Source organism: Electrona antarctica, assembly GCF_951216825.1.
Source record: "Electrona antarctica genome assembly, chromosome: 8".
NCBI lineage: Eukaryota > Metazoa > Chordata > Actinopteri > Myctophiformes > Myctophidae > Electrona > Electrona antarctica.
The window spans coordinates 34,489,830-34,516,315 of NC_136789.1; the positions used below are offsets into that span (position 1 = coordinate 34,489,830).

The 26,486-nt window shown below is 44.1% G+C and overlaps 3 protein-coding genes across 4 annotated transcripts in view; all 3 read left to right on the plus strand.

The window, feature by feature from the left end:
* The window catches only part of mapk14b (mitogen-activated protein kinase 14b), a 54,503-nt gene extending 53,898 nt beyond the window's left edge, over positions 1 to 605 (plus strand). The window contains exon 12 of the mRNA XM_079508807.1: positions 310 to 605. Within this exon, the coding sequence (XP_079364933.1) occupies positions 310 to 377 (68 nt within the window). The 3' untranslated portion in view covers positions 378 to 605. The remainder of the gene's footprint in view (positions 1 to 309) is intronic.
* tmem167b (transmembrane protein 167B) overlaps positions 1 to 3,092 on the plus strand; it is a 65,394-nt gene extending 62,302 nt beyond the window's left edge. The window contains exon 4 of the transcript XR_013790716.1: positions 3,057 to 3,092. The gene's annotated coding sequence lies outside the window, so the exon portion shown is untranslated. The remainder of the gene's footprint in view (positions 1 to 3,056) is intronic.
* A 13,359-nt stretch (positions 3,093 to 16,451) lies between these two features.
* The window catches only part of srpk1b (SRSF protein kinase 1b), a 63,342-nt gene continuing 53,307 nt past the window's right edge, over positions 16,452 to 26,486 (plus strand). The window contains exons 1-2 of one of the 2 annotated variants that reach the window (XM_079508805.1): positions 16,452 to 16,641; positions 19,304 to 19,358. In XM_079508805.1, coding sequence (XP_079364931.1) covers positions 16,629 to 16,641; positions 19,304 to 19,358 — 68 coding nt within the window. In that variant the 5' untranslated portion in view covers positions 16,452 to 16,628. Of the gene's footprint in view, positions 16,642 to 19,303; positions 19,363 to 26,486 lie in introns of those variants that run through there. The other variant, XM_079508806.1, reaches the window with a different exon arrangement.

The window sequence follows — 26,486 nt, forward strand, 5'->3', positions numbered from 1 at the left end:
CCTAGTCTTGACTCTTTGATAAAGTATCCTATGTCAGTTTCCTAGTCTTGACTCTGTGTTCTCCGTCTGTCTCTCAGGTCCTAGTCTTGACTCTGTGTTCTCCGTCTGTCTCTCAGGTCCTAGTCTTGACTCTGTGTTCTCCGTCTGTCTCTCAGGTCCTAGTCTTGACTCTGTTCTCCGTCTGTCTCTCAGGTCCTAGTCTTGACTCTGTGTTCTCCGTCTGTCTCTCAGGTCCTAGTCTTGACTCTGTGTTCTCCGTCTGTCTCTCAGGTCCTAGTCTTGACTCTGTGTTCTCCGTCTGTCTCTCAGGGTTGACCTACGAGGAGATCATCAGCTTTGTGCCGCCGCCTCCCGATGACGACGAGATGGAGTCTTGAACGGGAGAGATTTCTTTCTTTTCTCCTTTTTTTTGTAAACGTTCCATCTCTCTTCCTGTTTCACACACACTAACAACACTCTGAGGACTATCACATGCACACACACACACACGCATGCACACACACACACGCACGCACGCACGCACGCACGCACGCACGCACGCACGCACGCACGCACGCACGCACGAACACACAGCATACAAGTGCCTGCCATTATTCATGTCTGGAGTGGAGGTGTGGGTGGGGGTGTGGGTGGAGGTGGGTCAGGGGTCATAACAACATTGCATTGATTGGTTGAATATTTCGTGGACCATCCTCAAGCGCGTGCTTCTGTTCTCGTCCTCTATCGGCGCTCGCCATCCATCCATCCATCCATCCGTGATGTCATCAGGCACCTTTTTACTTAGTTTCTTTATATTGCTGTTCTTTTTTTTCTCCATTTCCTTTAAGTCTTACTGTGTCGTGGAAATTGTAACACACACACAATAGATCAGCTGTCAGTATTTCAGATAATCAAATGTTTTTTAGCAACCACTGTTCCTTTATTTATACTTATTGATTTTTTCTCTCCAATGCTGCACATCTTAGCATCTTAGCCAGGACTTTATAACTTTTCCCTTACCCATTCTGGGCGGGAACCCCTTTTGGTGTTTTAAAGCATTATGTTATACTTTAGCTATTGAAAAATAGCAGACCTACAAGCTCATAGCGCGCCACCGAGTGGCGTGCTACAAGCTTGTAGGTCTGCTATTTTTGAAAAGTCGTGAAAATGCGGCACAAATCTTCTTTCAGAAGACTCGACGTCGGGCCTAAATGGGTTAAGAAACGTTGATGTTGAAACGGTTGTCCTGTGTGTGTAACGTGTGTGTGTTTATCCCCACTCTGTAAAGCTACATGCTGTTATTACTACAAGGACTTAAACCATGTTGTAAATGTAAATACGACTAGTGCACATTGTGTAAATAGATGGTTATGTGCACCGTACGATCATAACCATATGTATGAACGTTAACATGTCTGAGGCACTCTTTCTCAACTTGACCCTTTTCACAGTTGAGATGTGATCCAGTATTTCAATTTAGAGAATTCCACGCCCACATTTCTTTGTGCGCATTGAGCACGATGCAAATGAGCTCAATGCAAATGAGCTCAATGCAAATGAGCTCAATGCAAATGAGCACACAATGCAAATGAGCTCAATGCAAATGAGCACACAATGCAAATGAGCACACAATGCAAATGAGCTCTATCATGACATGAAAATAGTTTGAGACATGAAATAGTTTGAGAACCACTGACATAGAAACATGTTTTTTTCTGAAAAGTGTGAGGACATTTTTGTAGGATCCAACTTAGGTCTAAATGGGGTTAATGGTTAATGGTTAAGGGCCCCAGACGGAGATCACCGTCAAGTTCAAGTGCACGGTCAGTTGCCCGAGACGGAGATTAATGATATCAAAACCGGTCGCATCGCTCCACAGCCTAGGAGCGCTTGTTGCCCAATCCGGTCGCATCGCTCCACAGCCTAGGAGCGCTTGTTGCCCAATCCGGTCGCATCGCTCCACAGCCTAGGAGCGCTTGTTGCCCAATCCGGTCGCATCGCTCCACAGCCTAGGAGCGCTGGTTGCCCAATCCTCGGTGTTGCACAACAGTGACACGTCATCGAAAATGTTCCCTGCCTGTTTAGCGGACGACAACGAAAATCTTAAAACGTTCATAACTCGCGATCTAAATCATCCCGTCTAATTATGAAAAAATATCCTGTGTTAGACGGCGCTCCGTGGTCCAGTCGCTAGTCGCGATAGATTTATTCCTACCTCCCGTTGTTGTCGATCGACTCTAGAGTGGTGTGGCTATTGTTAGCTGCTACACAGACATTCACAACAACTTCCGGTCCGCCGGTAAAAGTGGTCCGGGCGCTACAAATGATGGGCACATTGTATTAATGGATTAAATAGGCCCGGGCCCTCAAGGTGGTAACAATCTGGTTCTACTGCTTCACATAAACACGTCTTTCCTCCTCCAACACTTTCTGCTTCAGAAGAATGTGTTGAAAATGATCCACCGTTCTCGCAAACTGCAGAGCACGACCTGGGTTGTTAACATTTAAAACATACACGCACGCGCGCGCGCGCACACACACACACACCCCCCCACACTCACACACCTTATAATTTTTTTTTATTGAATGTGGGTATTTATGATCTTATATTGTGCCATTTGTATATCACTGTAAAAGAGATTATCTTTTGTTTCCGAATGTTCAAAACAACTTATTATTATTATTATTATTTATGGATTGCTTATCTGACTTAAATCTGAAACCTGAATCTGTATCGATGATCTCTTTCTCTCTCGCACAAACCTGAATCTGTATCGATGATCTCTTTCTCTCTCGCACGTCAATTTGCCGGTTGCAAGAATCTCACACATCCAAAAAACACTGCTTCTGTATCTACTGTCTTCAGTCGTTTAGTGGAATGGCCATATTTATTTCTGATCCTATCGATTTGCAAATCGTTCCGAATGTTCAAGCCACTTAAAGCCTGATGAACCCCAATTGGTGTTTTAAACATTATGTTATAATTTTTGTTATAATTTTGAAAAATAGCAGATCTACAAGCTCATAGCGCGCCACCGAGTGGCACGCTATGAGCTTGTAGGTCTGCTATTTTTGAGAAATCGTGAAAATGCGGCACAAATCTTTGAATATATGTATATTCTTTCAGAAGACTTTTTTTTTAAATTCCGACGTCAGGCCTAAATGGATTAATATGGCATTGTACGATGGTGTCATTAGGGTTAGGGTTAGGGCTAGCCCTAACCCTAATGACACCATCGTACAATGGGTTCGGGTTAGGGTTAGGGCTAACCCTAACCCTAATGACACCATCGTACAATGGGTTAGGGCTAACCCTAACCCTAACCCATTGTACGATGGTGTCACGCAGCCAACATTTTGCCCCCAAAACACGGACTCAGGTTGAAAATGACCCATTTCTTCTTCTTCTTTTTACTCTAGACTCCTCCTAGTTGTCCTCCGAAAAACACTCTCCATGCAGTGAGTCATTATGAGAAGGCAGTGAGGAATGTGATGTTGTAGTCCGTTACTATTCAAGTCCATTCCATGGTTTCCTAGTTTGATGGCACACACGTGTGCGTGTGTGCGTGCGTGCGCGTGCGTGCGCGTGTGTGTGATTAACAAGGGGGCCTCGGCCGGCTTCCCCTGCCCCAGAAAGGTGCACCGTGGGCGGGCAGGGGAGCTCGTCGAGCCCCGCTCCAGCCTTAATTAGGTGGAGCTCCAGTGAACGTGATTAACAAGGGTGCGAGAGAGAGGGAGTGTATGTTTACTCACTGGACGCTTAAGGGCAATACTGAATCCTCATACTTTGTACTATTATCTCAGTGATATATAGTTTAGGTAAACACAAATAATAATGAATGAATAAATAAAAACACATGTATAATCCTGTCGGTTAGTCTCCACGACGTCAGTGCTGTTTGTTATTTTGTTTCTTGATTGTGTTTGATTTGAGATTTCTCGTCGGAATGGACTATCTTTCTTTTTACTGGTTTCTCTTCTCCACATTATAACTGTTATAGAAAATAAAGGCTACTATTTTCCAAACCCTCTCAGATCTGTTAATATGACAACTATTTAACACATTCTGGGCAGGAACCCCTTTTTGGTGTTTTAAAGCATTATGTTATGCTTTAGCTACAATGAGCTTGTAGGTCTGCTATTATTATTTTTTAATTGTGAAAATGTGGTGCAAATCTTTGAATATTTATTCTTTCAGAGCGAAAGTTTTTAACTCAAATCTTTGCTCCTGGGGTGTCCCTGGAACAACATATTTTCAGATGGGGTCGGCGGCCAATTACATATATTTTTGGGGGTCCTTGACATGAAAATGTTTAAGAACGACAACATATAGGGTTTTTCAGAAAACTTTCAGATTTAGAAGGTATTTGTAGAATCTTCCTCAGGTCTTAAGTGGGTGTGGGCGTGGCCCTGGGTAGGGCTGTCACGGTGAAAAGAAAAAGGAAAAGAAATGGCGATTAATTGTGTTTGTTGGCTCTGAACATTGGAACATTTCTGTTTTGCCTTTTAGGCTTTAATTAATCAAAAGTTGCACAGGGTAGATATAAACCAATAACATACACCCCCCCCCCCCCCCCACACACACACACACACAGGGTAGATATAACCCAATAACATACACCCCCCCCCCCCCACACACACACACACACACACACAGGGTAGATATAACCCAATAACATATACTCTGTGTACAAAGACACGACATGGCATGAACTATAACGACACACACACACACGCACGGCACACTCACTCACACACACACACACACACGCACGGCACACACACACACACACACACACACACACACTAGGGGCCAAGCCCATCAGTATGGCTTCAGAGAAAAACACTAACACACGCTCTAATTGGGTGAGATAATAATAAAGAAGTTACACTTGGTGTGTTTGTGGATTTATCGAAGGCATTCGACACCGTCAATCACAACATTTGAATACAGAAACTCTCACTTTATGGTTTAAATTGAATATGCTTGTCTTGGTTTCGGAGTTACTTGATCAGCACATTGTTTTTATGATCTGAGGATTGATGATGAATTTAATTGAAAAATGAAGGCCAACCAGAGGCGTATCTACAATAAGGCGAGCCTGTCCAAATCCATTTCTGGCCTCGCCAAAATCCATACAATGAGAAAAAAGAGATGACAAAAACAAGACCTGAGTACATTGGAATGTAAATGCAGGCCTTTCAGCCTTTGTATCCTACTCGTCTGGCAGGTATATCTCTTTGAAAACCTTTAGTGCTACGATTGTGCGCGGGGACGACGACAATTAACACATCTTGCCTGCCCAAAATGTAATTCCTGGAAACGCCACTGAGGCCAACCATGGTAAATGGTAAATGGTGCATTTATATAGCGACTTTATCAAGAATGCTACGAATGGCACTAGGTGTCACATGGACGGACCACTATGGGATATTGGGGGACCTACCACGCATCACGGACAAAGTCAGAGAGAGAAGGATGAGGCTGGCAGGGCACTGCGTCAGGCACCCAGAACTTGAGGCAAGTAAATTGACCATATGGGAGCCAACCCAGGGCAAAGCCAAGAGGGGAAAGAAGCGTACCACCTATGTAGACGTGCTGCGGCGCGACAGCTTGGCTGACAACACTGCAGAGCTCAAGAACCTGATGTTGGATAGGAATTTGTGGAGGGCAGCGATCCAGGAATCCCGAGTTGGTGTTGGCTAGACCTCACTCTGTAGTAACTAACTAACAAAGGTTGTGCATTCCATTCAGACATTATACACAGCGATGCCGGAGGAAACCATGCAAGGCACCAGTAGTCTCCCACAGGCCCCAGTCAGTCTCCTTGTCCCAATAAGGTGGGGTTTAGGTTTATCCAGTTCAACGGGTTATGTCTGCATTTATATGAATGGCTGGATGCATGCCGTTGGCCACACCCTGCCGTTGGTCTAAACCAATCACGGTCTAAAGTCTAAACAGAGAATGTGTTGTGTAACAGCCACAGCAGTTCAACTTCTAACACAACTACTGACACTTTACTGGACTGTCCTGGACCATCGTGACTGTCCTGTCCTGGACCATCACTGCAGCTCACCAGACTGACCCGGACGGACCTGGACCATCGCTGCAGCTCACCAGACTGACCCGGACGGACCTGGACCATCGCTGCAGCTCACCAGACTGACCCGGACGCACCCACACAAACCCAACAGGTAATTATTAACCCTTGTTTGTCTATGGAGGGAATCGTGAAACATGGATCAGCAGCTCAGATACTATAAGAACGGCTCTGTTGGAGTGTTCCTATTACTGTACTGAGACACAGACAGAGTCAAACGTGTGTGTGTGTGTGTGTGTGTGTGTGTGTGTGTGTGTGTGTGTGTGTGTGTGTGTGTGTGTGTGTGTGTGTGTGTGTGTGCGCGCACGCATAATGTTCCACTGCTCATAAAGTGTCACACCCATTGGTGGAAAGTACTTTTACTTAAGTGCTGTACTTAAGTACAATTTTGAGATATTTGTACTTTACTTGAGTATTTCCAAATTCCAGTATTTTTACTTCTACTCCATTACATCTCAGAGCCAACATTTGTACTTTTACTCCACTACAATTATTTTAAAACTTTAGTCACTAGTTACTTTGGCGATTTTTATTTTGATTAGAAAACATACATTAACCATTTCAACCCTATACATTTCGGCCATTTGAAAATAACCGATCTACAAGCTCACAATGCGTCGCAACGCGACGCATTGTGAACACATTGTGAACACATTATGAAACCTCGACATATTGTGAGCTTGTAGATCTGCTACTTTCAAACAGTCAAATGCATAATGATGATATTTAAACAGCTGATGCTCATCACTGGTCAACCAAAACACCTTGAAGACCTTAACAGGAGCCCTCGTACAAGGTTTCTTTGACTATGCATGCACCTCCTGCTACCACAGCACCTCAAAGGCCCTTAAAACTAGGCTCCAGACTTCCCAAAACAAACTGGTCAGGCTCCTACTTGGCCTCACCCCACGAACCCACCTCACCCCTGCCCACTTTGACAGACTGGCATGGCTTAGGGTTGAAGACAGAGTACAGCATCTTGCAATGGGTCTGGTCCACAAGATTTGATACACCACCAAGATACCCATGTACCTGTCTAAATACTTCCTTAATGTTAACGAAGTCCACACCCACAACACCAGAGGGAGTGCAACAAACCATGTACAACCCAGATTCGGCACAAACAAGGGACTAAATTATTTTCGCTCCTATGCCACCAAAATGTGGAACGCCCTACCAACAGTCATTAAGACATGTGAATCCCTTGACTCCTTCAAAACCGCTCTCAAAGGGAACCTACGGACGGCTGCAATTCGAAAATGGCCTCCGTAAAATCTGAATTCCCCCCCACACCACCCACCCCCCTTTTCCCCTCACTGTATATGTTTATTTTCCCTTTTTACCTCCCTTATGATGAATTCCTGTTCTGTTCTTTGACTATAGAAGTGTCTATTTGTACGTCTCTAAATGTTTTGATGAATTGAACAAGGTGGACCCTCTTGTAAACAAGTGTAATGCTTAATTTAGTCCACTCACAGTTAACAGTCTTTGTATTGAGTTTGTGCTTGAAATGTACTGTAATTCTGCAAACTGTTAATACATATTTCAATCAATCAATCAATCAATCAATCAAGTCTATTCAACCTGTGTTGCCATGTCTGATTATAATAAGCGACTTTGGTCTTGTTTGTTTGGGCTTGTTTCTACAGTGCAGTTGTTTATTTGGGCTTGTTTCTAAAGTGTACTTGTTTATTTGGGCTCATTTCTAAAGTGTAGTTGTTTATTAATTTGATCAACTTGTTTATTTGGGCTTGTTTCTAAAGTGTAGTTGTTTATTTGGGCTTGTTTCTAAAGTGTAGTTGTTTATTTGGGCTCATTTCTAAAGTGTAGTTGTTTATTTGGTCTTGTTTCTAAAGTGTAGTTGTTTATTTGGGCTCATTTCTAAAGTGTAGTTGTTTATTTGGTCTTGTTTCTAAAGTGTACTTGTTTATTTGGGCTCATTTCTAAAGTGTAGTTGTTTATTCATTTGATCAACTTGTTTATTTGGGCTTGTTTCTAAAGTGTAGTTGTTTATTTGGGCTCATTTCTAAAGTGTAGTTGTTTATTTGGGCTCATTTCTAAAGTGTAGTTGTTTATTTGGTCTTGTTTCTAAAGTGTAGTTGTTTATTTGGGCTCATTTCTAAAGTGTAGTTGTTTATTTGGGCTTGTTTCTAAAGTGTAGTTGTTTATTTGGGCTCATTTCTAAAGTGTAGTTGTTTATTTGGTCTTGTTTCTAAAGTGTAGTTGTTCAGTTGGGCTTGTTTCTAAAGTGTAGTTGTTTATTTGGGCTTGTTTTTAAAGTGTAGTTGTTTATTTGGGCTTGTTTCTAAAGTGTAGTTGTTTATTTGGGCTTGTTTCTAAAGTGTAGTTGTTTATTTGGGCTTGTTTCTAAAGTATAGTTGTTTATTTGGTCTTGTTTCTAAAGTGTAGTTGTTTATTTGGGCTCATTTCTAAAGTGTAGTTGTTTATTTGGTCTTGTTTCTAAAGTGTAGTTGTTTTTTTGGGCTCATTTCTAAAGTGTAGTTGTTTATTTGGTCTTGTTTCTAACGTGTAGTTGTTTATTTGGTCTGGTTTCTAACGTGTAGTTGTTTATTTGGGCTTGTTTCTGAAGTGTAGTTGTTTATTTGGGCTTGTTTCTAAAGTGTAGTTGTTTATTTGGTCTTGTTTCTAACGTGTAGTTGTTTATTTGGTCTGGTTTCTAACGTGTAGTTGTTTATTTGGGCTTGTTTCTGAAGTGTAGTTGTTTATTTGGGCTTGTTTCTGAAGTGTAGTTGTTTATTTGGGCTTGTTTCTAAAGTGTAGTTGTTTATTTGGTCTTGTTTCTAAAGTGTAGTTGTTTATTTGGGCTTGTTTCTAACGTGTAGTTGTTTATTTGGTCTGGTTTCTAACGTGTAGTTGTTTATTTGGGCTTGTTTCTAAAGTGTAGTTGTTTATTTGGGCTTGTTTCTAAAATGTAGTTGTTTATTTGGGCTTGTTTCTAAAGTGTAGTTGTTTATTTGGGCTTGTTTCTAAAGTGTAGTTGTTTATTTGGGCTTGTTTCTAAAGTGTAGTTGTTTATTTGGGCTTGTTTCTAAAGGGTAGTTGTTTATTTGGGCTTGTTTCTAAAGTGTAGTTGTTTATTTGGGCTTGTTTCTAAAGTGTAGTTGTTTATTTGGGCTTGTTTCTAATGTGTAGTTGTTTATTTGGTCTTGTTTCAAACGTGTAGTTGTTTATTTGGTCTGGTTTCTAACGTGTAGTTGTTTATTTGGGCTTGTTTCTAAAGTGTACTTGTTTATTTGGCCGTGTTTCTAAAGTGTAGTTGTTTTTTTGGGCTTGTTTCTAAAGTGTAGTCTGTTTCAACCAGGACTAGACCATGAAGATGTTAACATCCTCTGTTTCTACAGGACTAGACCATGGAGACGTTAACATCCTCTGTTTCTACAGGACTAGACCATGAAGATGTTAACATCCTCTGTTTCTACAGGACTAGACCATGAAGATGTTAACATCCTCTGTTTCTACAGGACTAGACCATGAAGATGTTAACATCCTCTGTTTCTATAGGACTAGACCATGAAGATGTTAACATCCTCTGTTTCTATAGGACTAGACCATGAAGATGTTAACATCCTCTGTTTCTATAGGACTAGACCATGAAGATGTTAACATCCTCTGTTTCTACAGGACTAGACCATGAAGATGTTAACATCCTGTTTCTATAGGACTAGACCATGAAGATGTTAACATCCTCTGTTTCTACAGGACTAGACCATGAAGATGTTAACATCCTCTGTTTCTATAGGACTAGACCATGAAGATGTTAACATCCTCTGTTTCTATAGGACTAGACCATGAAGATGTTAACACCCTCTGTTTCTACAGGACTAGACCATGAAGATGTTAACATCCTGTTTCTATAGGACTAGACCATGGAGATGTTAACATCCTCTGTTTCTACAGGACTAGACCATGAAGATGTTAACATCCTCTGTTTCTACAGGACTAGACCATGAAGATGTTAACACCCTCTGTTTCTACAGGACTAGATCATGAAGATGTTAACATCCTCTGTTTCTACAGGACTAGATCATGAAGATGTTAACACCCTCTGTTTCTACAGGACTAGACCATGAAGATGTTAATTAACATCCTCTGTTTCTACAGGACTAGACCATGGAGATGTTAACATCCTCTGTTTCTACAGGACTAGTCCATGGAGATGTTAACATCCTCTGTTTCTACAGGACTAGACCATGCAGTCATCTAAGGAGCGCATATTGGAGATCCTGGAGCGTCTGAGAGACGAGGAGTTCGAGAAGTTCCAGTGGCATCTCCAACAACCTGGAGCGATGGGCCTGCTGGAGGATCCCATCGAGAAGAACCTTCTGGAGAACACGGACAGGATGCACACTGTGGATCTGCTCATGCACAAATTTCCCAGTAATGCAGAAAGGATCCTGACGAATGTTATGAAGAAGATCAATTGCTCGCTGCGTTAATGATTTGAGGCTTTTTGTTCAAAATGGGCCAATCCTGCAAACTTTGAAAGCCATTGTTAGCCAATTAGGATGGAATAATTATGAACTATATCGGACAGATCCGTCTTGAACACATGACTATAGAGATATAGTGTGTAACGATTTGCGGGATTTTTGGACAGAATCTGGAGGAGTAATATCAACAAATGTGTTTTACAAAAGTCAGCCTCCTGGTGGCGCTATAACAGGCCGTTCTGGAAAATTTGGGGCAGAGGTTCATCTTCCAGGGAGTATGTGTGCAAAATTTGGCATCGACTGGGTTAACGGTGCCGGAGATTAGCTGTACACAGACGGACGGACGGACTCACACACACACACACACACACGCACGCACGCACGCACGCACGCACGCACGCACGCACGCACGCACGCACGCACGCACGCACACACACACACACACACACACACACACACACACACACACACACACACACACACACACACACACACACACACACACACACACATTATCCTCTTTCTATCTGCAAAGTTTTTGTTTCATAAAAATCCACCATAGAAACGTTATGAGCTACTTTCTGTCAAGAAATGCCCTGCATTTGATATTTTTTCTGTGTCAGAGTTTGGAAGTGCTTGTTTTCAATAACACAACATTTTGCTGCCTCCTGCATTATGTGCATTATGAGAAACAGGTGGTACGCAGGGCGGTTGAGTGATTTCCAACGAGCGCTTCCAAACTCCATCACTCCATGCTGCTCAATGTTTTGCCACTCAGTCTAGATGGGGGGGGGGTGTCCTGATGGGAAAATCATGCATGTGCATACTCTCTATTGAAAAAGTTTGAAATATCTCATCAAATGGGGGTCCATCTGTGGTCTAATGATCTAAATGCATATCAAATTAGGGGTTCTTTCAGTTAAAAAAAAGTTGACAATCAAGGTGGCTGCAGGTGCACGCTCTTAACCACTAGGCGGCACTATAAGCACATGTATCAAATCAAATATTTAGGCAATATGAAGACGACGAATAGGTTAACTAGAGCTATCATTTATTGCACGTGTCATTCTGCTCAACTTCTTGCTTGTTTTGTTTTACTCTTGTTTTTTGTTTTGTTTTGTTTAGATGTGTATGCGCCAATCATTAAAGTATACTAACTTTTAAGTGAAAAGGGGGCAGGTATTTATAAGAATGTATTCTTCTCCCTGCTCCTTTTCGTCATGAGTTTATCAGATATACTGACAGATGAATTATGAAAGACAAATTAATTGTTATCTATTATGATTTGTACTGTATTGTGATACACTATAAATAAAATGAAATTAAATGAGATGAAATGAAATGAAATGAAATGAAAATCATCTATAATATGGTATTCTTATTCTAGCAGTGCAATAATGCAGGACAATGGCTGGTTTCTCTCCACCAATAGTTGTCCTATATGATAAAACATTGTTTAAAAAATAAATGCCATGCACATATTTTCCCACTGCATATGGAAGGCCTTGTTGATGGATTTGGAAGACATTTTGAAGGCCTGGTTCCAAAAATGAACCAGTATTTAATGTGTAAAATCCATGATATTTACATTGGAATGAATGATCCCGGCTGGAAATTGTCCAAGTGGGAGTGTCTAAGTGGGAGAGGGCGGGTCTATAGGTGAATGCTCAGATCCTGTCTAGAGCCCGCCTACTCGACTGTATCCGGTCATTTGCATACACTCTCGCATACATTAGTCTCGCGTAGCCAGACAACTATATATTCCACAATCTCCGAATGCTAACCTAGGAAAATATTTGAAAATTGCGAGAGGCAACAGTTTGGCAACACGAGACTACATGTATGAACACGCACTGGGCCGTTTCCGTATCCGTCGTATAGTCGTAGAGCGGATCTGCAGCCTTGCGAAACAAAAATCGATTCATAACTCCTCTACCACAAGCAAAGGACCCCTAAATTGACATTTATTAACCTGTGGACCCCATTTGAAAAGCTACAGCAGGGACCCCCATAAGAGAAGATTTTTAAGGCTCTATAGCAGTGATTCTCAACCCATTTTATTTCAAGGACCCCCAGTTTGACTATGGACCCCCATTTAATGGCATTTCTTTCTCTGAGATAAAAATAATGTTTTCCCTTTTTACTATGATGATTTCCTGTTTTTGGCTATTTAGAAGTGTATATTCGTACGTCTCTAAATGTTCTGATGAATTGAAAATGGTGGACCCTGTTGTAAACAAGTGTAATGCTTTATGGTGTTGTGTCGTCCACACACAGTTAACAGTTTTTGTATTGAGTTGTAGCCTACTTGAAATGTACTGTAATTCTGCAAACTGTCAATAAATACTTCAATCAATCAAAAAACATGTTCATGTGAGGTCCTCAAGGACCCCTAGGGGTCCACGGATCCTGCTAGAGAGGGGTCTGCAACCTTTTTCACAAGTGCCATGTTTTCATTTTCATGTTAGTCAGTGTGCCATATGTAATTATGACACCACATCAAAATTAAATATTCCCAGTTGATTTTGATTGTCCATAGGATACACATAACCTTTAGAAAAAATGTCTTTCCTATTTTTGAATATGTATAGGCCTATGTATATTTGTATGTGCCTTTTATTTCAATGTATCTTTGTTAATGGTACAAGATACCGGGGTTGCCTCCCCCTGGCCAGCCGGGGCGCCTGATGGAGGGGAAAGGAACTGTGTAAAGGAGCAACTTGGACACTCAGGCATGAAGGAAGCATATGAGTTCAAGTCCGTTGCTCTCCCCATGTCCCCCATATATGGGGACTAGGTTGGCGGAGGGTGTGTAGAGCCCAGGATCACATTAGATAATCGACACAGGGGTGAAAAATGGGTTACAAAATCATGGGATAAAGAATATTTAAAAAAAAGATATCGGGGTTGTGGCTCTTTCAGAGCGGGAACTCTGGGGGGAGGGAGGGGTAAAAATCTCAACAATTTCTGTATGCTACTTTTGACTCATATGTGACTTGAAAAATTAATAAAGAAACTTTGATAAAAAAAATATAATATATTTTCTTTCACATCAGGATGTAGCCTAATGTTCATTAAACTCAGAGCAATAAACCCAGCTATCTTCCAGAATCTCTCGCCAGTCATGAGTTTAATAGGAGTTTGAATGAATGCACAATTATGTGCAGGATGCAATTTGTAGATGTGAGTGGACTTAATTTAACTGACTAAACTTTTTTGGAATGTAAGACAAACATCTCTCTCACACGAATGCCAATGTGCCAGTGATCAACCTCCTCCCCTGCCCTGTGCCAATGTTGGCACCCGTGCCTAAGGTTGCCTACCCCTGCACTATAGAGCATTGACACTAATTATCCCGCGGACCCCCGTTTGCAAAGACATGCCAGGGACCCCCATAAGAGAAGGTTTTTACGGCTCTAGCAGTGATTCTCAATCAGTTTAATTTGAAGGACCCCAGATTTACATGCATTTAGGCTATATACAGACCCCCAATTTAATGGCATTTCTATCTCTGGGAGTCGGGACCCCAATTTATATTGTAAAATCAATGTTAATTTAACTCTGAGAGTGGACAAATGTACAAACTCTCAGAGTTAGAAACCCATATAAGGGCCCACTTGGTTCCAAACTATCATTTAGCTGGGGACCCCCTGGAACTCCCTCAAGGACCCCTGGGGGTCCCCGGACCCCAGTTTGGGAACCAATACATTACTAGAGTCATAGGCCCAATCCCAATCCGCTCCCTTGCTGACTCAATGAGCCCTCTGCACTGATTTAGCTGCGCATTCATGTGAAGTCTGCGAGGGCTTGAGGGATGTCCCATTTGAAACCGGTAAGTCAGTGAGGGCTCAGCCACGCCCCTTTATGTGCCCTTTGCCAAAGTCAGCATCGATGCTGACTTTGGCTGACTTTGGCAAATAAATTACCCACAGTTCATAGCGTTACCAGGGAAATGAGAGGAATCCTCCGAACGTCAATGATTTAAGTATGCAAATTAGTTATGTATCGTGGTTAGAATGTCAACAACAGGCCTGGAATTTCAACCTTTTAGGGGCAAGGCCACTTGGCCTTTAGTGTGGTCAACTTTTTGAGGGCACAAGGCCAAGTGCCAGGGCATGAAGGCCATCAATTAAAACAATGATTTTAAGTCCCCGGTCATCATTATTTTAGCTTAAAGGTTAAGGATGATTACATTTTTATTTATTTAAAGGCAAACATTGGTTCAGAACAGTGCTTCTTAAATAAATAATCACAGCTTTAAATAACAAAATATAAGTAGCTACTGTTACTGTAGTTACTGTAAATTAAAATATTGTAAACATTTTAATAGTGCAGAGAGATGAAAATCATAATGAAATGGCCTAGGACCCTGTCACCCTAGGCTAATTCATATACATTTAATTTGGGGGTCCTTGAAATTAAAATGGCTGAGGATCACTGGATTAAATTGTGAGTTAATTCACAGAAAATACAATGACAGACAGCCTACATTCATTTCTGTTCTGCCTTGTTTGTTTTTGTTCTGCTATTGTCACAACTGTGTGATATGTTCCTTGTTTTTCTTCTATTGTTTATACTGTGCAAATTGTTCAGCAACTTCTAACTTTGTTTCGAAAGGTGCTTTATAAATAACATTTACTTACTTAACTTTTGAATGAGGGCTTGGTTTAGAAAAGCCTATAGGCTATTTTGTGCTAAAGTAATATATTGAATAACATATAAATGTAGATTTTAAGGCTAGACTGGCATATGGCATTGTGGGGCTGCAGGACTGAGGACTCTGGAGATAAGTCAAGTGTAAAAAGCATTTTGTACAATTGTGTGCTTATGAACATTTACCACGTTATGTCCGCATTGATACAGAAATTAATGATTATTAAGCGAGCGACGCGTGGTGTACAGTGAGCGCGCTCTGGTGCTCTGGCTACTAGCGTTTGGCTAGCGATATTAGCCGTGGCCAGCGTTGGCTGTTTAAACAATTTACTCTGTCAACTAACGTAGCAGACGATAGCGTGGTAAATGGTGGAGGAGTCCTGCAGTCTATGCTGTTGCGTGGTGTTGTTTTGTGAGTTTATATCCATGAAGACGAGTCACGTTGGTCTTAACACACGGGCTCTGTGTGATAATAATCCTGAAGCACCGCGGTCCGCGCCAGCCGGGCCGAGTGTCAGTGAGTGAGAGGCGAGCTGTCAGTGCGTGACTGCGTGCATGGAGCGGAGGAGGAGGGAGGAGGCAAAGTAACGCAAAAGAATCAAACCACTTGGCAAATGGCAACACAACTACACGGGGAAGGTTACCGTAATGACTGGAAAATTGCGCAGAGGAAACGGTAAAATGAACTGCTGTGGGCGCCGGTCGGGGCACATGGGCACCGCGGCCACTGTGGCCGTCTGGGCATATAATTTTTCGAGGGGCACACGGCCAAAGAGAGGGGCAACGACGGCCATGGCCGCCGTGGCCGCCGTGAAATTCCTGCCCTGGTCAACAAACACAATAGTGCTTTCTCACTGTTCTCAAAGCGAGACGGAATGGAAGGATAGGCTATATATTTAATAACAATAATTATTAAGGGAACATGAGCAAAGTAAAAGAATATTATTATATAATGAATATTACAAAACCTATCACACAGGATAGTGTATTTATGAAACTAATAAAAAACGATCAGCTTAAATACTAAAATAGACATGATAGACATGTATAAATAGGCCAAGCATGTAGGTAGGCAGTGAACTGGCTGTGAATAAGGACAGTTTGTATAAAGTGATGCAAAGTGTAGGGCGGACTCATCTTCAAAGTGCTGTCCCATTCCTTTCACAACAATTTGGAGCCCTTGCAGCCTCTCACCCTCAAGCACTTACAGCTGACGTCACTAAAGTCAATGAGGGTTCAGGGCTCAGGGTGGCACTGGACCGTTTCCGTATCCGTCGTAGTGGTAGACCGGATCCATCAATCTCCACCACCACACACACACACACACAGCCAGACAGACGCCTGCGCTGTAGCTGTATGTGAACCAAACCAACCCAACACTAGTCAACAGATCCATCCATCCTTCCATCCATTCAACAACAGCTCAACCACCAACAGCTTTACTATGGACAGAAAAGGTAAACCCAACAACATGGCGCCAGAGAGCCTCCATAAACACCTCTGTGTCTCTGTGGCGAGGCAACATTTAGAACATTTACAGAAGGATGTCAAGTTGTTGGACTAAGACTAAAACAAACACCACGCTGTGTTTTAACACTGTGCTGCTAGCTGGGCTGTGCTATTAGCTATAGCTTAGTGTTGCCATGTCCGCTTATTATAAGCGAGACTCTAGGCTTGTTTCCCCCCCCTGTATTTATGTTGTTTCCTTAGGTGTTAGTTGCTTATTTTTGGGCTTGTTGTGTGTGTGATGTTTAAATTAAACTAGTGCGTCGCAAACATTTTCATGTCAAAGGAAAAATGGATTTCTGCACTGCAGATGCAGACCCTCATCTAAAAAACATTAAATGCCCACAGACTCCCATTAAGAGTTGTTAAAAAAATATTCCAAATTACAAAGGTTTTTTTGTCGTTATTGAAAATAGCAGATCTAGCTTGTAGATGTGCCTTTTTTTTTAAAAATAGCAAATTCATCATATTTTAATTTGGGTCTTTGTTTTTCCTAGACCTGGTTTGCTCATTTCTCTCCCAAAACCTGGCAAGTAACACTGCTAGCCAAGCTAGCCGAGCTAGCCAGCCACACACAGTACCATGCAATGCATGCTGCGCCAAAAAACTTTGAGCTGCCTTATTATTGTGAACATAGACGCATGCCACGGTGTGGACCCGGTGCCTCGTCGCACGACTCTGCCACAAGACAAGAGTGGCATATTTACAAGGGCAAGGTGTCCGAGTGTGTCACGTCGACACTTAAAAAACAACAGCAGCTAAATAAACCATCATTCCAACGGCCACAACCTGATGCTAACCTATCCGTATTTACACATGTGATGATGAGCTAACAACTGCATGCTGCTGCTAAACGGGCTCATACACCTGCAGCAGACAGCCATGCATGACTATTATTGCCTCCTATGAACCATTTTGTTATATTATACGATTGATTGATTGAAATATGTATTAACAGTTTGCAGAATTACAGTACATTTCAAGCACAACTCAATACAAAGACTGTGGACGACACCAATAAAGCATTACACTTGTTTACAAGAGGGTCCACCTTTTTCAATTCATCAAAAACATTTAGTGACGTACAAATAGACACTTCTATATAGCCAAAGAACAGAACAGGAATTCATCATAAAGGAGGTAAAAAGGGAAAAGAAACATATACAGTGAGGGGAAAAAGGGGGGGGGGGGATTGGGTGTGGATCAGTGGTTTTCCAAGTAACCATTTTCATCATAGCATTGTTATTTGGGCGTTTTGAGTTTTGACTCACGGACCACCATTTGGTGACATTTATTTAGCCTCTCAGACCCAATAATTATATTGTCCACAATTCCATGATTCTGTATTGATGTTGGTACCATTAGGAGAGAGATAAATAAAAAATGGCAATTCTTCTACATTCTCTAATTGTGTAAGACTTCCTGTAGGCTAAATTAAGTGATGCAGATGTTTAACAATAATTGAACTCTTGAGAGCTTAAAATTAAACCAAATGGACCTGTAATGGTTTCATTTCAGACTCTCAAGAGGGTCCATTATGAGGGTCTATGAGGGTCCATTGGGTTACCAACTCTCCATCATTTAGCTGGGGACCACCTGGAACCATTATGAGGGTCTATGAGGGTCCATTTGGTTACCAACTCTCCATCATTTAGCTGGGGACCACCTGGAACCCCCTCAAGGACCACTGGTGGTCCCCGGACCACTGGTTAAAAACCACTGGTGTAGATATTGGTTCTGGTAGTGACACTGCATAGAGCGCCGAAGTCCTGACGTCACTCTCTCATCCCCTGGTTCTAAAGTCCTGACGTCACTCTCTCATCCCCTGGTTCTAAAGTCCTGACGTCACTCTCTCATCCCCTGGTTCTAAAGTCCTGACATCACTCGCTCATCCCCTGGTTCTAAAGTCCTGAAGTCACTCTCTCATCCCCTGGTTCTAAAGTCCTGACGTCACTCGCTCATCCCCTGGTTCTAAAGTCCTGACGTCACTCTCTCATCCCCTGGTTCTAAAGTCCTGACGTCACTCGCTCATCCCCTGGTTCTGCCTGGTTCTAAAGTCCTGATGTCACTCTCTCATCCCCTGGTTCTGCCTGGTTCTAAAGTCTAAAAAGTACATGAACCCGTGGATTTGCGCCCCTCTACCGATATTGATGTCAGACTTCGGTGCTCTATTGCAAAGTGGGGTATGGGAACCCCCAGGGGTACTTGAGGGAGTTCCAGGGGGTCCCCAGCTAAATGACAGTTTAGCTGGGGACCCTTATGGGTCCTGTAACTCTGAGAGTGTACAAATGGAACCAAACGGACCCTAACGGTCACTCTCAGAGTTAAATTAACATTGATTACACGAAATAAATTGGGGGTCCCAGAGATAGAAATGCCATTAAATGGGGGGGCCTAATGCATGTCAAACTGGGGGTCCTTGAAATTAAACAGGTTGAGAATCACTGCTAGAGCCGTACAAGTCTTCTATTATGGGGGTCCCTGCAGGGCATATCTTTTGATATGGGGGTCCGCGGGGCTAATACATGTCAATTTGGGGGTCCTTGACATGAACCACTGCTCTATTGCCTCTAATTACATAAACACATGTTTCTCTCTCTCTTTTTTTCTTAGTACTTGTGATGCAGGCCAGAAAGAAGGGAAGGAAACCGAAGAAAAATGGCAAAAAGTAAGTTAAGGATTGTTGTCCAGCACACACACACACACACACACACACACACACACACACACACACACACACACACACACACACACACACACACACACACATCCTTTCTTTGGTTCCTGTAAAGCTGCTTTTGGACACGCATCCACTAAAACGGTGTTGCTTACAGACAGTACTGTACAAGTGTTAGAAAACACCCACCAACCATGCTGGAATTAATTTGTTGTCCTCTCATATGTGTGTGTCGAACATGGACTTGGGGGCAGTGAGTGGCTCAGGCCAGGGTAGAGTTGCAGGTCGGGAACAGGAAGGTTCCCAGTTCGATCCCTCTGGGCTCCCCCTGAGTTCGTGTCGAAAGTGTCCTTGAGCAAGACTCTGTCTGAACCCCTGATTGCTCCCGATGTGCAGGTTGGTGCCTTGCATGGTTTCCTCTGCCATCGGTGTGTGAATGTGTGTGTGAATGGGTGAATGTGCATTGGGTGAATGTAATGCACAATCTATGTAAAGCGCCTTGGATAAAGGCGCTATATAAATGCACCATTTACATCAGCCTGCGGTGAAAACATATTTAACCGTGACCTATGCTTTTGTGAAAGTTTAGCTGGTAGTGATATTATGGTTCAGAGAAGTCTCACACACTGGCTGGAACTTTGACTGAGCATGTTATGCAAATGTAATCATTTTGTGCTGGCCTCGTGCTTGAATGTTGTAAAATGGGCATATTTAGTTCAAACAGAACAGAACATCAAACAGAACATCTTCCAATAGAGATAAAGAAGCTCTTTCATAGTATAGGAGCTCAAGGTCTTTTAGAAACTGTCTGAAACAGATCCCTGTTATTATGGAGATAAGTCCCCGGGACTGTATTATCCTTTTAGCCTGAATGTCTGCCTGTACCTCGTGCCGTTTACATTTTTGACTAATAAACGAATCAATGAATTAGTTCACTCTGAACATGGATAAGGAATAGTTCAGGTGGGGGTAGATTCTCTATCTGTGACCGTTTCTGACTGAGGCTAAGGTGGTCTTTAGACGAGAACGGCGTTTTCAGGAGGTGAAAACGCAACAAAGTGAAACCACCTCAGAGTGGCTCATAGAGTAATAAGGTCAGAGCTACCTGGTTCTTCTTGTACGTGGGTGTCTGGTCTATTTGGCATCCCGTTACCGCCACCTAGCGACATTATAGCGTTTTCATAAAGTGTGCGTTCTCGTGTAAAGGGTCAATAAAAAATGAGAACGCAACGGAACTTTGCCGTTTTATCTGGAGATGGTCGCCGTCTAAAAGAGGCCTAAGTCATTTCACATTGTCATGTGAAAGCAGGGAATCATAGCTTCAAATTGACATACTGGTTGTTCAGTTTGACCCACCAGTTTATAGTAATGTCTTGCAGAGAAACAGCGAGTTGAGAAAACAGGCTTGAAAGGTACACTTCTGTGGACTCTTAACATTACACCTAGCTACATGTCTAAGCATTTGTTTGTTTAAGCATGTCTATTTCAGCTCCGACATTTATTTCAGACATGCTCTAGTATGTGAAGAGTTAACTCATTTTGGATTAAAAATAAATCAGTTTTTCTCCTCTCCTGAAAAAGTTAGTCTTGCCGCCATTTACGGTCTCTGTATCAATAAGTGGCCACATTTACATGCAGACATTCATTCGGAATGAATGGATTCATTCCAGTCATGAGAATAAAAATGCTCATGTAAACACCTCAATTGGATAGAATATCACATTCCGAATGAATTTTCATTCGGGTCTGGAGGGGTGGTATATACCGTTTGAATCGGTATAGATCACCATATAAACACTTTATTCCGAATGCTACTGGGAGTTTGGAATACATGTATTATTTTACACATGTCTGCCCTTAGTAGACTATAGTGCTTTATGCCCATGTGTCCAAGCAGGGATGGCCATTTGGAGACATTTATGCGCTATTAGTTTTGGGTGGATGTCGCTTGTGGTTGCAGGGACTGCTCAAAATTTATTTTATCAGATAATAGCTGTTAGTAGTATTTGTCGTTTTTTCATTTCTTAAGGGATAACGGTTATGGGTTGGCCATCTCTATAGTCCAAAGTTATATTCTGAATGAATGCTTTGGTCATGTAAACAATTGAGGAATAGGAATACTTGTATTCAGGTTCCATGTAGACAGTTGCGTATGAATCTCTGTTCGGAATGAATTCATTCATTCTGAATACATTTTGTGCATGTAACTGAGGCCAATAAGAGTCACATTTGGAGAATACTTGGTCGTACTGAACTGAATGATATGGCATCTGAGACAGTCATTTCCACTTCTACGCACAGACCACCGCAAGCATCCTGTTATATTCCAGCAGACAGGCTCTATTCCAGATGGACTGAAGCTATGAATTACCTTAAGTACTTAAGTACTACTGTCTGTCATCATTATTCACCACTTTGACTCTCAGGGGAAGCATCACTCTGGCCTTTAGTTTCTCCTCTCCAATAGAGGGTATGCGCGTGACATCATCGCACCTGGAGGTTACGCGGGAACGCCCACTGAGTGGCAAAAAACGACTTTCTGGCCTTAGACAGCCCATTCATCCAAACAGAAAAGTCCTGTCTGAATGCATTAAACAATGTTAAACTCACCAACATTGCAGCTGAACGAAAAGCTTGAATTATCCTCCTTCTATCTGCAAAGTTTTTGTTTCATAAAAATCCACCATAGAAACGTTATGAGCTACTTTCTGTCAAGAAATGCCCTGCATTTGATTATGTTTCTAAGTGTCAGAGTTTGGAAGTGCTTGTTTTCAATAACACAACATTTTGCTGCCTCCTGCATTATGTGACATTTAGAAACAGGTGGTATGCAGGGCGGTTGAGTGATTTCCAACGAGCGCTTCCAAACTCCAACACTCCATGCTGCTCAATGTTTTGCCACTCAGTCTAGATGAGGGGGCGTGTCCTGATGGGAAAATCATGCATGTGCATACTCTCTATACAATGGCGTGCATCATTTGTTTTCCTTTGTTTGACAGTTTAGTGTGCAAATAAAAGGAAAAAGGATATATGTTTTGTTGTTGTAGATTAGCATTACATTGTAATTTGTGCCTATTCAGCCGCACACACGGGCACGCACGCACGCGCACTCAAGGAGACTGTGCTCTTGGCAGAGTCATGGCAATAATTAATTAGCTTGTCGTCTTGATTAGCTGTGTGTTTGTGTATGTGTGTGTGTGTGTGTGTGTGTACACACACATAAGCAAGGGTTTGAACTTGGCAATAGCTTAAAGCTATATTATGTGATATTCTTTACCTCACACACAATTATTCTACTTCAACGTGTTTTAGGAGGCGACGCGTTTCACTGACTGAATACACCTGGCATTATTAAGGGACTGCTTTCATTACCGCAATGGAGATCTTTGGTTTTGTTGTTAACTTTTGGTCTAATCACCCTTTAGACCACACTGACCGGCTGGCTCGCCGTCAATCATCCCTTGCGTAGCGTACATGTCCTGGTCAGCCCAGTAGTGTCCAACCAGACAGTTCTGTACATGTCCTGGTCAGCCCAGTAGTGTCCAACCAGACAGTTCTGTACATGTCCTGGTCAGCCCAGTAGTGTCCAACCAGACAGTTCTGTACATGTCCTGGTCAGCCCAGTAGTGTCCAACCAGACAGTTCTGTACATGTCCTGGTCAGCCCAGTAGTGTCCAACCAGACAGTTCTGTACATGTCCTGGTCAGCCCAGTAGTGTCCAACCAGACAGTTCTGCTGACTAAAGCGTTATTCATAGTGTAATATAATATCTGCGGTGAAGAGCAAACCACCACTCTGTTTTTACTCACCACCGCTCCACGTTATTACAGCGGTATTACAGTGGTCACCTCACCACCGGAGCGGTGGTCACCTCACCACCGGAGCGGTGGTCACCTCTCCACCGGAGCGGTGGTCACCTCTCCACCGGAGCGGTGGTCACCTCTCCACCGGAGCGGTGGTCACCTCTCCACCGGAGCGGTGGTCACCTCTCCACCGGAGCGGTGGTCACCTCTCCACCGGAGCGGTGGTCACCTCACCCCCGGAGCGGTGGTCACCTCACCACCGGAGCGGTGGTCACCTCACCACCGGAGCGGTGGTCACCTCACCACCGGAGCGGTGGTCACCTCACCACCGGAGCGGTGGTGGTCACCTCACCACCGGAGCGGTGGTGGTCACCTCACCACCGGAGCGGTGGTGGTCACCTCACCACCGGAGCGGTGGTGGTCACCTCACCACCGGAGCGGTGGTGGTCACCTCACCACCGGAGCGGTGGTGGTCACCTCACCACCGGAGCGGTGGTGGTCACCTCACCACCGGAGCGGTGGTGGTCACCTCACCACCGGAGCGGTGTTCACCTCACCACCGGAGCTGTGGTCACCTCACCACCGGAGCGGTGGTCACCTCACCACCGGAGCTGTGGTCACCCCACCACCGGAGCGGTGGTCACCTCACCACCGGAGCGGTGGTCACCTCACCACCGAAAATCCAGACTATGAATAGGCCTGCGCTGTGTGCCAATTATGCCCCCTCTCCTGTTGTGTTCTCTTTTCTGGTCTGTGTACCGGTGTGCGACGCACACTTGCGTGTGTGCCTGCACTGTTTAGTATTCACTATTACAGTTTTATGTATTGATAATCAGCGCTTTGCCATATAGATGATACATACACTGTTCCATATTGGAGAGGCCACTGTGTGCGCAGTGCTTTGTTTGACATGCTCCGTAATTATTTGAGCGTGCGCACCTCCACCCGCCCCCTGTTAAGGTCTTATCTGGCCATGCCATTCACCTCCACCCGCCCCCTGTTAAGGTCTTATCTGGCCACCTCCACCCGCCCCCTGTTAAGGTCTTATCTGGCCATGCCATTCCACCTCCACCCGCCCCCTGTTAAGGTCTTATCTGGCCATGCCATTCCACCTCCACCCGCCCCCTGTTAAGGTCTTATCTGGCCACCTCCACCCGCCCCCTGTTAAGGTCTTATCTGGCCATGCCATTCCACCTCCACCCGCCCCCTGTTAAGGTCTTATCTGGCCATGCCACCTCCACCCGCCCCCTGTTAAGGTCTTATCTGGCCATGCCATTCCACCTCCACCCGCCCCCTGTTAAGGTCTTATCTGGCCATGCCATTCCACCTCCACCCGCCCCCTGTTAAGGTCTTATCTGGCCATGCCATTCCACCTCCACCCGCCCCCTGTTAAGGTCTTATCTGGCCATGCCATTCCACACCTCCACCCGCCCCCTGTTAAGGTCTTATCTGGCCATGCCATTCACACCTCCACCCGCCCCCTGTTAAGGTCTTATCTGGCCATGCCATTCACCTCCACCCGCCCCCTGTTAAGATCTTATCTGGCCATGCCATTCCACCTCCACCCGCCCCCTGTTAAGGTCTTATCTGGCCATGCCATTCCACCTCCACCCGCCCCCTGTTAAGGTCTTATCTGGCCATGCCATTCCACCTCCACCCGCCCCCTGTTAAGGTCTTATCTGGCCATGCCATTCCACCTCCACCCGCCCCCTGTTAAGGTCTTATCTGGCCATGCCATTCCACACCTCCACCCGCCCCCTGTTAAGGTCTTATCTGGCCATGCCATTCCTGCCCCAGTGTGTGACGTCCCTCCTCCCGCCTCCCTCTCTCTTTCACTAACAATCTCTCTCTTTTCTCTCGCCCTCTCCACTCTCTGGTGGCATGGCATGCATGTGGCTTGCTTGAAACTCCCATCATTACATTCTCTCCCTCCCCACTCACTCACTCTCTCTCTCTCTCTCTCTCTCTCTCTCTCTCTCTCTCCCTCCCCACTCTCTCTCTCTCTCTCCACTCTCTCTCTCTCTCTCTCTCTCTCTCTCTCCCTCCCCACTCTCTCTCTCTCTCTCCACTCTCTCTCTCTCTCTCTCTCTCTCTCTCTCTCTCTCTCGTGTCAGTTGCAGCGTGGTCTGTTTCTCTGTACTGTACTGTCACTGTACTATACTGTACTATAGCGCTGCCTCTAGTGAACTGCAGCCAGTGAGTGGAAGAGTGGAGCCCTCGATAGCCCCTTACAGAGGAGAGCAGCAGTCCAGCCTAGAGAAGAGTGGAGCCTGGATAGCCCCTTACAGAGGAGAGCAGCAGCCTAGAGAAGAGTGGAGCCTGGATAGCCCCTTACAGAGGAGAACAGCAGTCCAGCCTAGAGAAGAGTGGAGCCCTCGATAGCCCCTTACAGAGGAGAGCAGCAGTCCAGCCTAGAGAAGAGTGGAGCCTGGATAGCCCCTTACAGAGGAGAGCAGCAGTCCAGCCTAGAGAATAGTGGAGCCTCGATAGCCCCTTACAGAGGAGAGCAGCAGTCGAGCCTAGAGAAGAGTGGAGCCTGGATAGCCCCTTACAGAGGAGAGCAGCAGTCCAGCCTAGAGAAGAGTGGAGCCTGGATAGCCCCTTACAGAGGAGAGCAGCAGCCTAGAGAAGAGTGGAGCCTGGATAGCCCCTTACAGAGGAGAGCAGCTGTCCAGCCTAGAGAAGAGTGGAGCCTGGATAGCCCCTTACAGAGGAGAACAGCAGTCCAGCCTAGAGAAGAGTGGAGCCTGGATAGCCCCTTACAGAGGAGAGCAGCAGTCCAGCCTAGCTCAATTGCGTGAAGCCTATAGATAGTTAAGTGTGTCGTTAGCCTTGTGTTTCTTTGGAGGCCATGATGTGGCTGCTGGATTGGATCTTCTCTATCAACAACGCTGTTGTGAAGATAGCCAGCGGCCTCAGCTGCAAGTGAGTGGCACAACATCAAACCTTGACCTTATGAGAGAGAGAGAGAGGGAGAGAGAGAGAGAGGGAGAAATGCGATACGATACAACTTTAATTGTCAGCTTGCACTGAAATTAGTTTTGCGTCGCATGACGTCACCGTTCAAAGATACAGACAAGACGAAGACACAATACATTATAAAATGATAGACATTACAGGACACACATCACAGACACGGAACAAGAACACATCCACTGGTTTTACGAGTGTGTGTGTGTGTGTGTGTGTGTGTGTGTGTGTGTGTGTGTGTGTGTGTGTGTGTGTGTGTGTGTGTGTGTGTGTGTGTGTGTGTGTGTGTGTGTGTGTGTGTGTGTGTGTGTGTGTGTGTGTGTGTGTGTGTGTGTGTGTGTGTGTG